Source organism: Chiloscyllium punctatum, chromosome 42 (assembly GCF_047496795.1).
Source record: "Chiloscyllium punctatum isolate Juve2018m chromosome 42, sChiPun1.3, whole genome shotgun sequence".
Taxonomy (NCBI): Eukaryota; Metazoa; Chordata; class Chondrichthyes; order Orectolobiformes; family Hemiscylliidae; genus Chiloscyllium; species Chiloscyllium punctatum.
Genome location: NC_092780.1, coordinates 17,957,990 through 17,970,701, shown reverse-complemented (window position 1 = coordinate 17,970,701; position 12,712 = coordinate 17,957,990). Strand labels below are relative to the sequence as shown.

Sequence of the window (12,712 nt, the reverse complement as noted above, 5' to 3'; positions counted from 1 at the left end):
GTTATTCCATAGCTGAAAATGTGTTGGTGGAAAAGTGCAGCAGGTCAGGCAGCATCCAAGGAACAGGAGAATCGACGTTTCAGGCATAAGCCCTTCTTCAGGAATGAGGAAAGTGTGTCCAGCAGGCTAAGGTAAAAGGTAGGGAGGAGGGACTTGGGGGAGGGGCGTTGGAAATGTGATAGGTGGAAGGAGGTCATGGTGAGGGTGATAGGCCGGAGTGGGGTGGGGGCGGAGAGGTCGGGAAGAAGATTGCAGGTTAGGAAGGTGGTGCTGAGTTCGAGGGATTTGACTGAGACAAGGTGGGGGGAGGGGAAATGAGGAAACTGGAGAAATCTGAGTTCATCCCTTGTGGTTGGAGGGTTCCTAGGCGGAAGATGAGGCGCTCTTCCTCCAACCGTCGTGTTGCCATGGTCTGGCAATGGAGGAGTCCAAGGACCTGCATGTCCTTGGTGGAGTAGGAGGGGGGAGTTGAAGTGTTGAGCTACGGGGTGGTTGGGTTGGTTGGTCCGGGTGTCCCAGAGGTGTTCTCTGAAACGTTCCGCAAGAAGGCGGCCTATCTCCCCAATATAGAGGAGGCCACATCGGATGCAGTGGATGCAATAGATGGTATGTGTGGAGGTGCAGGTGAATTTCTGGCGGATATGGAAGTATCCCTTGGGGCCTTGGAGGGAAGTAAGCGGGGAGGTATGGGCGCAAGTTTTCCATTTCTTGCGATTGCAGGGGAAGGTGCCGGGAGCGGAGGTTGGGTTGGTGGGGGGTGTGGACCTGACGAGGGAGTCACGGAGGAAGTGGTCTTTTCGGAACGCTGATAGGGGAGGGAAGGGAAATATATCCCTGGTGGTGGGATCCGTTTGCAGGTGGCGGAAATGACGGCGGATGATATGCTGTACATGGAGGTTGGTGGGGTGGTAGGTGAGGACCAGTGGGGTTCTGTTCTGGTGGCGGTTGGAGGGGCGGGGCTCAAGGGCGGAGGAGCGGGAAGTGGAAGAGATGCGGTGGAGGGCATCGTCGACCAGGTCTGGGGGGAAATTGCGGTCCTTGAAGAAGGAGGCCATCTGGGTTGTACGGTTTTGGAACTGGTTCTCCTGGGAGCAGATGCGGCGGAGACAAAGGAATTGGGAATACGGGATGGCGTTTTTACAGGGGGCAGGGTGGGGGGAGGTGTAGTCTAGGTAGCTGTGGGAGTCGGGCAGTTTATAGTAAATGTCGGTGTTGATTCGGTCGCCCGAGATAGAAATGGAAAGGTCTAGGAAGGAGAGGGAGGAGACTGAGATGGTACAGGTGAATTTGAGGTCGGGGTGGAAGGTGTTGGTAAAGTGGATGAACTGTTCAATCTCCTCGTGGGAGCACGAGGCAGCGCCAATACAGTCATCGATGTAGCGGAGGAAAAGGTGGGGGGTGGTGCCAGTGTAGCTGCAGAAGGTGGACTGTTCCACATGTCCTACGAAGAGCCAGGCATAGCTGGGGCCCATGCGGGTGCCCATGGCTACTCCTTTGGTTTGGAGGAAGTGGGAGGATTGGAAAGAGAAGTTGTTCAGGGTGAGGACCAGTTCAGTCAGTCGAAGAAGGGCTGGGACTGTTACTCCTGATCACTGTGCTGTGATTTTACTCCAGTGTTCTCGGATCACCGTGCTGGGACTGTTACTCCCGTGTTCCCGGATCACTGTGCTGTGATTGTTACTCCGGTGTTCCTGGATCACTGTGCTGTGTCTGTTATTCCATACTCCAGGATCACTGTGCTGGGACTGTTACTCCCGTACTCCCTGATCACTGTGCTGGGACTGTTATTCCCATGCTCCCAGATCACTGTGTTGTGTCTTTTATTCCATACTCCGGGATCACTGTCCTAAGATTGCTACTGTTCCCGGATCACTGTGCTGGGACTGTTACCCCCGTGTTCCCGGCTCACTGTGCTGGGACTGTTACTTCCCTATTCCCTGATAATTGTGCTGGGATAGTGGACTGGGACTGTTACTCCCGTGTTCCCAGATCACCATGCTGAGACTTTAATCCCACGTTCCCGAATCACTGTGCTGGGTCTGTTACTCCCGTGTTCTTGGATCACTGTGCTGGTACTGTTACTCCCATAGTCCTGGATTACTGGGCTGGGACTGTTACTCCCGTACTCCTGAATCACTGTGCTGGGACTGTTACTCCCGTACTCCTGGATCACTGTGCTGGGACTGTTACTCCTGTGCTCCCGGATCACTGTACTGGGACTGTTACTTCCGTGTTCCTGGGTCACTGTGCTGGGACTGTTACTCCCGTGTTCCCGGCTCACTGTGCTGGGACTGTTACTTCCCTATTCCCAGATCATTGTGCTGGGATAGTGGACTGGGACTGTTACTCCCATGTTCCCAGATCATCGTGCTGGATTCATTATTCCTGTGTTCCCGGATCACTGTGCTGGGACTGTTACTCCTGTGTTCCCGGATTACTGCTGGGACTGTTACTCCCGTGTTCCTGGATCACTGTACTGGGACTGTTACTCCCATGCTACCTGATTACTGTGCTGGGACTGTTACTCCCCTGTTCGTGGATCATTGTGCTGGGACTGTTACTCCCCTGTTCGTGGATCATTGTGCTGGGACTGTTACTCCCGTGTTCCTGGATCACTGCTGGGACTGTTACTCTCGTATTCCCAGATCACTGCTGGGACTGTTACTCCCCTGTTCATGGATCATTGTGCTGGGACTGTTACTCATGTGTTCTTGGATCACTGTGGTGGGACTGTTACTTCCCAGTTCCTGGATCACTGTGTTGGGACTGAGGTTCCTATTCACCCAGATCACTGTGCTGGGACTGTTACTCTTGTGTTCTGAAATTCCAAATTCTTGGAATACAGGAAAAATCTGGCACTAAACTCCATCCATCCCTCCATCAATCAACTGTAATTTATCTGAATTGCAATTTGTTCGTCCCTGTGGTGATTTCACCGAATAAATATAAATGTTACTATAAAATAAATGAAAGATACATAACAGGAGAAAAAGATTCTGCATACCGTTATGTTTACAATTTCACCATTGATAAATGGGGAAATCCTCAGTGGGGGTATTTTGCCAATTCCTCGAAGGTCTACTTGGTGAAACTCTTTCTTTGTCAAGTTCTCGGCAACTGAAAGAAATACAAAGAAGGGTAAATACAGACGTGTACTCCAGTTTCTCATGTATTCTTGTTCATATCATTGCAGTCACTTGCAAGAGTTCCCAAAACCCTTCACAAGTTCCTTCCTTCTTGTGATCCCATTTGCAACACCCAACAGACACGAAGTGGAACGGAGTGACTTGTTCCTAGGTGTGCGCATGATGTCACAAACTTTGCAGTGCCTGAGAAATGACAAAGTCAGGAAGGGGAGGTTTGGACAGAACTTAACCACGTAATGTTTTCTTGTGGCCAGGATACTTGAGGTTGGCTTTCCTAGTGGAACAAAGGAAGAGGTTATTCAGCCCCTCAGGGCTGTTCTATCTTGTCAATTTGATCAGTGGTCAGATTGAGGCCAGGAACTCCATTACTTGGTCGTGAAGCATAGTTTTTTTAAAAAATCTGGAATAAAAGGACACACTGTTGAAGCTTTTCATCTTGCAGTCACCAGGACAGACACAAGAATGCCAAATTTTCAAGGGAACAACAATTTACAACTCATAAGACAAGGGTGCTGATTGGCTGGCAGCTTGATTCCAATTAGTTGAGTGGAGAATGCATCAAGGAACTGTTGTTGCCCAAGTTCTTGTTTAATCAAAAAAGGATACAATGGTTGGACATGTTCCTTTTGCCTGCAGAGGACAGGTCCCTGGGAATTAATGTGTCTGACACTAGTATCTAACATTCCAAGTCTGACTGATAATCTTAAAATGATTGTTATTGCAATTTGTGGAACACTTAGAATTGTTCAGCAAATGTTGTCCAATCCAGAATCACATCTAGCACTTGACAGAATACTTGCAACCATGGGCAGATTGATGCACCTCTCCATTTTGCCAATTGTACACAGCACATCACTTGGGCCTGCACCTCGGGTATTCGACTTGGCAATAGCTCGACTAATCAGAGCCAACCTGCCAACCGGTCAGCACCCTTTTCTCACACCATATATCATTGCTCCCTTTCAAATGTACCATTTTTGTATCTGTCCTGGTGAGGGCAGAATGATAAACCTTTGGCAGATTATCCCCTTTGTCAAGTTCTGCACTGCCCAGTGACCACTTTCTTTACTTTTTCTCATTGGATTTTTCTGTCAGAACCATGTGCACAAGCAGACTTTAAATCCATCACATTTGCTAAGGTTCGGGGACAGAAGACGCTGGGATATGGTTAAATATTATATAACATCAAACCCCAACCTGCAGTTGGTTAAGGCGATGAGTAGCTGAATGTCACAGCCAGGAGAATTGCAGACTTGAGCCCCTGTCAATGCAGCAATTACAGTCATAGAGTCATAGAGATGTACAGCATGGAAACAGATCCTTCAGTCCAACTTGTCCATGCCAACCAGATATCCTAAATAAATCTAGTCCCATTTGCTAGCACTTGGCCCATATCCCTCTAAACCCTTCCTATTCATGTAGCCATCCAGATGCCTTTTAAATGTTGTAATTGTACCAGCCTCCACCACATCCTCTGGCAGCTCATTCCATACACGTACCACCCTCTGTGTGAAAAATTACTCCCTAGGTCTCTTTTAAATCTTTCCCCTCTCACCCTAAACCTATGCCCTCTAGTTCTGGTCTCCCCAACCCCAGGGAAAAGAATTTGTCTATTTATCCTATCCTTGCCCCACACCATTTTATAAACCCCTATAAGGTCACCCCTCAGCCTTTGACGGTCCAGGGAAAACAGCCCCAGCCTGTTCAGCCTCTCCCTGTAGGTCAAATCCTTCACCCAAGATTTTTAGAAAATAATTATTTAAACCTACTCTCACTGTTTGAAACCATACATGCCTTACACTGTTAAAATATTGAAAATCTCATTCACAGGACTATTCTTCATGACTGAGTGCAATCTGTGGTTTTCTAAACTGTGACATTCCATCATAGGATTGTCACAGTGAAACTCAATGCTCTCCTGAAACAAAAAAAATCTACAAATGGGGTACCCTGTAAGTCCTTACCACCCACTACCAGGTATCCAGTTTAAAACATCAATGTATTTCAGATCTGAAGTGGTCATTTTGAGTCATGGTGGCCTGTGACAAAGTGAGGGAGTGGGCTGGTTCCTCACTTCACACCCCATTCCACTTTACATTTCAATGTACCTTGCAGTTGTCAGATTTCATGTCAGTGAATCTAAAAGGTTTTAGCGTTTCTGATCTACGCGCACAGGAAACGGGCACCAATCAGGAGTAGAACCCCAGGTCCACTCTCTATTGCTTAGCCCAGAGACAGTGATCTCAAATGTCTGTCACCAACCCGGGCCGAGATATGTTAACTTTGACCCAGATCAGCCCATTTTCCCAACCATTGTCTGTTTTGACCAAGCAAACCTTGGGAAAACTTCAGATACTCAACAGCACCTTGTGTTTATATACCACCTTCATTGTGAGAAATACACAAAGAGGCTGTACATAGAAAAGATCAAATAAATGATTGCTGGGGTTAATAATATATAAACCGAGTCAAAACATGTGGTGCTGGAAAAGAACAGGCAGCAGGAGAGTTGACATTTCGGATGTAAACCCTTAAACAGGAATTCCTGATGAAGGGCTTATGCCTGAAACATCAACTCATCTGCTCCTCAGATGCTGCCTGACCTGCACCACACTTTATGACTCTGACTCTCCAGCATCTGCTGTCCTCACTTTCTCCAAATATATAAACGGAGCCTCACTAAAGTCCTCAGTTAGCTTATGGTGAGTGGTATTGGATCCACACTGTGAAAAAGATGTCAAGGCTTTAGAGTGCGTACAATAGGTTCATTCGGATGCTATCTACCAGGACAAAATACACTGAGGCCTCTTCCCAGTTTAGCAACACAGACCGCAAAACGATGGAAGGATGGGATCAGGTAGAAAGGAGCAGAAAGTTCCGAGTCGTTGATGTGGTTCTGGGATGAGTGGCCACAGGGACAAGATTAAATGGAAGAGAACTTTCAGATTGTGAAATGTCACTTCCAAAGGCTCGTTTTTTTTAATATTAAATAGAAACAGAAATTGCTGGAGAAACTCAGCAGGTCTGGCAGCATCAGCGGAGAGAAAATAAAGTCCACGTTTCAATTCTGGCAACTCTTCATCAGGTTCTGATTAAAAAAAAGACTCAAAGCAATGACTCTGCTTTCTCCCCTCAGATGCTGCCAGACCTATTAGGTTTCTCCAGCAATTTCTGTTTCAAATCTTGAACATCTGCAGTCCTTTGGTTTTATTTAATTTGTCTTTATTCACTTGTAGGTTATGGATATCAGTGGCTGGGCCCTCATTTATCACCTATCTCTATGCCCAGAGAGCAGTTATGAGTCAACCACATGGCTATGGGTCTGGAGTCACATGCAGGCCAGATCAGGTAAGGATAACAGCTTCCTTCCCGAAAGGACATTCATGAAACAAATGGGTCTCTCCAACAACTCTACAAATAATGTCATGGTCATAATTAAGATGGTGAATTCTACGTTGTTATTGAATTAAAATTCCTCCACGTACCACGATGGGATTCAAGATTAGGTCCCCAGAACATTCCCTGAGTCCCTGGAGTAACAGTCTAGCAATAACACCATTCAGCTTTGCCTCTCCAGAATTGGCTGAAGTGTTAAAGCAGAAATTGTTTCAACTTCAGTGAACAGACTAGAGAAGTAGATGGAGAAAGGAAATAAAGGGATATGGGAATAGAATGGATGGATGTAATTTTTGTTCTGGAGGGTAAATACTGATACCAGTCCAAAAGTATGGTGCTGGAAAAGCACAGCCGGTCAGGAGACCAGAGGAGCAGGACAGACGACATTTGGTGCATAAGCAGGAGCTCTCCTGCTCCTCGGATGCTGCCTGACCGGCTGTGCTTTTCCAGCAACACACCTTTTGACTCTGATCTCCAGCATCTGCAGTCCTCACTTCCTCCAAATACTGACACCAAACTTTTCAGCAAAATGGTCTCTCCATGTAACTTTGACGCATTTCCATATGCCGAACAGGAGGTTATTAATTCAGTTCAATTCATGTTTTTCCAAGATATTTTCAGTGGTATCTTACTTCCTTCAGCAACAAACGTTACTATGACATTCCCAGAATCTTCCAACAGCACAGTATTTTCCACTTCTCCTCCACCATTCCGTTGTTTGCTGAAGTACAGCTCCAACTTGTCCAGCAGCTGGTCGTGTGAAGGAAACTTTGGGATATCTGAAACCAGGATTCGCCTTTTACACACTTGTGTCTGAATCTGTGGGAAAAAATCAGCACGTCAGCCCTCTTACTCTGCAGATTACGTCACTGACCATGTAGAACTCACCCAGTCACACAACATCAGACAGAGCTGCCTTTTGACCCACTTCCACAATTATTATAAGAGTATCTTCATTGGGAAGGATACTATTAAGCGAGAGAGGGTTCAGATGTTGCTGGGTGTGGGAGGTTTGTGTTATAAAGAAAGGCTGGATAGCGTGGGAATTTATTTCACTGGAGCGTAGGAGATTGGGAGGTGACCTTATAGAGGTTTATAAAATTATAAGGGCTATTGGTAGATATAATGGTACGAGTCTTAAAGACTAGAGGGCATATTTTTGAGGTGAGAGGAGAGAGATTCAAAAAAGACATGAGAAGCAAATGTTTTACACAGAGGGTGGTTCGCATGTGGTATTAACTTCCTGAGGAAGTGGTGGATGCAGGCACAGTTACAATGTTTAAAATACATGTAGATAAGTACATTAATAGGAAAGGTTTGGTGGGCCAGGGACAGGCAGGTGGGAGTAATTTATTTTGGTGTTATGTTTGAAATGGATAGGTTTGACCGAAGGGTCTGTTTCCATGCTGTAGGACTCTATGACTCTAACTATTGAGGTAGCAAGGGAAATGGTCCAAACAGCACAGGAGCAACAGAGGGGCTCAACAGGATTGGTGATCAATGTCCTTATGGAGGCTGACCTTTTATCTGCGGTCCTTGCCTCCAAGAAATAACATTTAGCTAAGGAAGAAAAGGGAAATTAAGGCCAGGCCTTAGGAGAACATTGGAAGGGGCAGGACTGGGCAACAGCAGTGATGGCTATAATGATTACATCATAGGTGGAATTCAGTAAGAACAATCTCATTAACCTGAGCATGACAAAGGCAATGGACAAGAAATTTGGGCTGCATTGTGTTAAAAGTTTAAAGAGCAATAACACACCATGGTCACACAGTCACAGACAACTCCATGGTACACATGGAGTGATGCGGTTATATGAATGGTTACACGAGCCCTGTCATGAGACACTAGTGCCCAGTTTAAGCCAGAAAGCAGAAGTCACATTCACAGCAAATGAGTTGGAGATGCCGGTGTTGGACTGGGGTGTACAAAGTTCAAAATCACACGACACCAGGTTATAGTCCAACAGGTTTAATTGAAAGCATTAGCTTTCGGAGCGCCACTCCTTCAATTGTGTCCTCCACAACCACCTGATGAAGGAGCGGCGCTCTGAAAGCTAGTGCTTCCAATTAAACCTACTGGACTATAGCCTGGTGTTGTGTGATTTTTAACTTTGTACAGCAAATGAGATTATTCTGCTACTGATTTCCTGAGTCAGAGACAAAAAAACTGCAGATGCTAGAATCCAAGGTCGACAAGCAGGAGGCTGGAAGAACATGGCAAGCCAATCAACATCAGGAGGTAGAGAAGTTAATGTTTCAGGTGTAACCCTCCTTCAGGACCATCTTCTGGTCCTGAATAAGGGTTACACCCAAAATGTTGACTGGTTTCCGGAAGCAGAAAGCTCTGTTGCAGAAAGTTTGACACTCTGCCATCTAGTGACCAATCAATGGTAACTGCAGGTGATGAATTTACCATACAGAACCCAGTCACAACTGAGACTTACTTCGATCTCTTTTAACATCGGCAGCTTCAAAGGTTGAGCCTTTATCTTAAATTGACAGTCTCCTAATTCAATCACATGTTCTTCCATTTCCAGTATATTATTAGTGACTGCAAAAGTAAGGAAAATCAAAAGTTCTTAAAATACAAGTGTTAGCCAGCTTAACATTTCCAATAATATTTCGAGATAATTCCAGAAATACAATAAAAAACACAGATATTTTGTGTTCATTGAGCCTTAATGGTTCATAAACTTAGGACCAGCAGTTTAAAAAACATGTTAACTTTAGTTGGGTTCTTGCTACAGACATTACTTGGAGAGAAATTGTTGAGGTACTTTGCACATGATCTGTAAAGGCACATGATCATTCCATGATGCTTTGTACTGGCACCTCACTAAATTATGAGTGATGCAGTATTCAATGTACTGACAGGCTGCTGAGTTCGGAGATCTTAAAGGGCAGAAACTGAGCTGCATTGAGCTTCTTTTGTGACGTAAATATAGGCCAGTTTCTGGGAGAACCGTACCCAACCACCGCTGTATTCACAGATGCCTTCTCGAGCACCTAAGGCACCTGCTTGGAGTGAGTAATAGATCCTTTATAAAAGCAAACAAGGAGCCTAAATACCAAATGATTTATAGAGGGACTAGAACTGACTCTGCCTCTCAACTCAGTGACCCCGAGGCAGTGGCTGCCAGTCGCAACATTTCTGTCCACCTCCTGTGTTCCCGGCACACCATCATGTATTCACTTTCTGCCAGCATCATGGGCTTCTTGTGGTTTTTGACATGTTACCCCTTGTATTATATATCACAGAGAATCAGGTTTGTATGGAATCAGATATAACTAAGCACAATGCACACTACTCAAACTTACATATATTGTCTTAAATGTTTTACAGCACAGAAACAGACCCTTCAGTCCAATTTATCCACGCCAACCAGATATCCTAAATCAATCTAGTCCCGTTTGCCAGCACATGGTCCATATCCCTCTAAACCCGTTCTATTCATGTATGTCTTGTTTGTATGCTTATTTAGATAATTAATATATTACTTGGTATTTATATGAGAGTATATATGTTGCCATGATAGCAAAGGTTAAATTGCTGATTGTATGCAAAGTTGCCATAGTCTTATCAGACCATACAGCTGCTCTGTGAGACAGAGATGACTGGTGGACGGTTTAACCTGAAGGTGAGAGGTTATGAACAAGAATTCTTCTCAATAACCTCAGCTGTTGCAGGAATTGAACTCACACAGTTACTCTGCATTGCAAACCAGCCATCAAGCTAACCAACCCCGCTATTGTTAACTTACTGACTAACAAGGTGACCAGTTTCCAGACTGCTGGCTGAATAAATAAGGAGTAAGGGGAGACCTCCTATATTACAGCATCACATGTCATGTTGCCAACTCGGCATAGATGATAGTGTCTTTTTGAGACCCGTACCATTGTACAACACAGCTGCCAGCCCATGTTCGACTCCCTCCATCTGCCTTAGTCCATAATGTGATGTGGGGCTGAACCTGAATTCCTCATGAACTGGCTCCCAGGTGTTGGCAGCATATCCATGTTATTACAACGAGGCCCAGTTCTTGCCAAGCCTTGACCAGCCTAACTGAAGGAGCCTCTATCTCTGCACCAGAGGGTATGAGACTAAAAATGAACTTAACCTTTTCAAATGATGCCTAGAATCATAAAATTCCTACAGTGTAGAAACAGGCCCTTCGGCCAAACAAATCTACACCGACCCACCAAAGATTATTCCATCCAAACCCATTACTCTACATTTACCCCTGACCAATGCATTTAACCTACACATCCCTGAACATTATGGCCAATTCACCTAATCTGCACATCTTTGGATTATGGGAGGAAACCCACACAGACACAGGGAGAATATGCCAACTCCACATAGACAATCACCTGAGGTGGGAATCAAACTCAGGTCCCTGGTGCTGTGAGGCAGCAGTGCTAACCACTGAGCCACCATGCTGCAAAAATACATGAAAGCAAGTACTGATGACAAACTCAAAAAACCGTGCAGTTTAATGGGTACAACAATAACTTGCATTCATATAGCAGCTCTAGCTCTAGCTGGTGGGCGGCACGGTGGCACAGTGGTTAGCACTGCTGCCTCACAGCGCCAGAGACCCGGGTTCAATTCCCGCCTCAGGCGACTGACTGTGTGGAATTTACACGTTCTCCCCGTGTCTGTGTGGGTTTCCTCCGGGTGCTCTGGTTTCCTCCCACAGTCCAAAGATGTGCAGGCCAGGTGAATTGGCCATGCTAAATTGCCCGTAGTGTTAGGTAAGGGGTAGATGTAGGGGTATGGGTGGGTTACGCTTCGGTGGGGCGGTGTGGACTTGTTGGGCCGAAGGGCCTGTTTCCACACTGTAAGTAATCTAATCTAGCTCACAGTACATTACTTTCATAGTTTGTGGAAAGAATAGTTTTAGTGATGACGTGGACATATAATCAGCAACTCAACATTAACACCAAAAAAATCAATTTAAATCAAATCTAGCCATTTCATTCAGCCTCTGCCAGCTGCCAAGGTTACAGCTAAATAAAAACCCAAAGAACTGCGGATGCTGTAAATCAGAAACAAAAACAGAAGATACTGGAAAAGCTCAGCAGGGCTAGCAGCATCTGTGAAGAGAAATTAAAGTTAACGTTTCGGGTCGGGTGATGTTTGCTCAGAACTGACGGTAGTGAGGAGTATGTCAGTTTATACGCAGAAGATAGGGTGGGGGAGGGGCTAAAAAGTAAACGATAGGTGGAGATAAAGCATAGAGAGAGGGAAGAGCAGTTGGACAGACAAAGGCAGCTCATGTTCCGCTTGGAAACCCTGCAGCCCTCCAGACTCAATATTGAGTTCAATAATTTTAGGGCCTGAACTCCCCCATGCCCTAGCCACCCACTACACACACCAGTATCACATACTGCCTATTGTTAGCCACTAACATTCTCCATTAGCAGCTGTTCACTCTTCCAGCTGGATCTTTATTGACTCCTTTGTCTGTCCAACTGTCCTTCTGCCTATTTGGGCTCTATCCCCACCTATTATTTATAGTCCTTACCATCTCCCCCCACTCTACCTTCTGCACATAAACTGACATTTTCCTCGCTACCATCAGTTCTGAGGACGGATCACCAGACCTGAAGTGTTAATTTTGATTTCTCCGCACAGCTGCTGCCAGACTTGCTGAGCTTTTTCAGCAACTTCTGTTGTTGCCAAGGTTACAACTAAACTCAGTCTTATAGCAACCAGAACACAGAACCATTCTGTACTTTTAGCCGATAATTATTAACTTTGGACACCAGAAGGCATGCACAACAACTGATTCCTTTCGTCATTGGATTACTTTCTACCTGTTTCATCTTCGAATGTGATCACTGCTGAGCCTCCTTTTATTGGGTAATGAATGCATGGCTTTAGGTCAAATTCTACTGCTGGATTGCCATCTTTCTCAATCTTGCCATTAAAGCACCATTGTTTTTCAGGCATGGAGAAAGAAACCTGTGGAGATTTCAAGAAAACCACCATATTAATAGGATTGACAATGGGGACAAATTAGCAGCATTTGTGTAACATGTGTTAGCAATAAGATATGGAATGTAGATTGTTCATAACATTCACCCCCAGAGTTGGAAATGTGTCACACTGGAAAAGCACAGCAGGTCAGACAGCATCCAAGGAGCAAGAGGATCGAAAGGCAT

General features: G+C 45.4%; 1 protein-coding gene across 2 annotated transcripts in view; it reads right to left on the bottom strand.

The window, feature by feature from the left end:
• The window catches only part of ifi35 (interferon-induced protein 35), a 37,823-nt gene that overhangs the window by 4,902 nt on the left and 20,209 nt on the right, over positions 1-12,712 (bottom strand). For both annotated transcript variants that reach the window (XM_072561548.1, XM_072561549.1), the window contains 4 exons: positions 12,365-12,512; positions 8,989-9,095; positions 7,175-7,361; positions 3,005-3,117 (listed from right to left, as the gene is read on the bottom strand). In XM_072561548.1, coding sequence (XP_072417649.1) covers positions 3,005-3,117; positions 7,175-7,361; positions 8,989-9,095; positions 12,365-12,512 — 555 coding nt within the window. The remainder of the gene's footprint in view (positions 1-3,004; positions 3,118-7,174; positions 7,362-8,988; positions 9,096-12,364; positions 12,513-12,712) is intronic.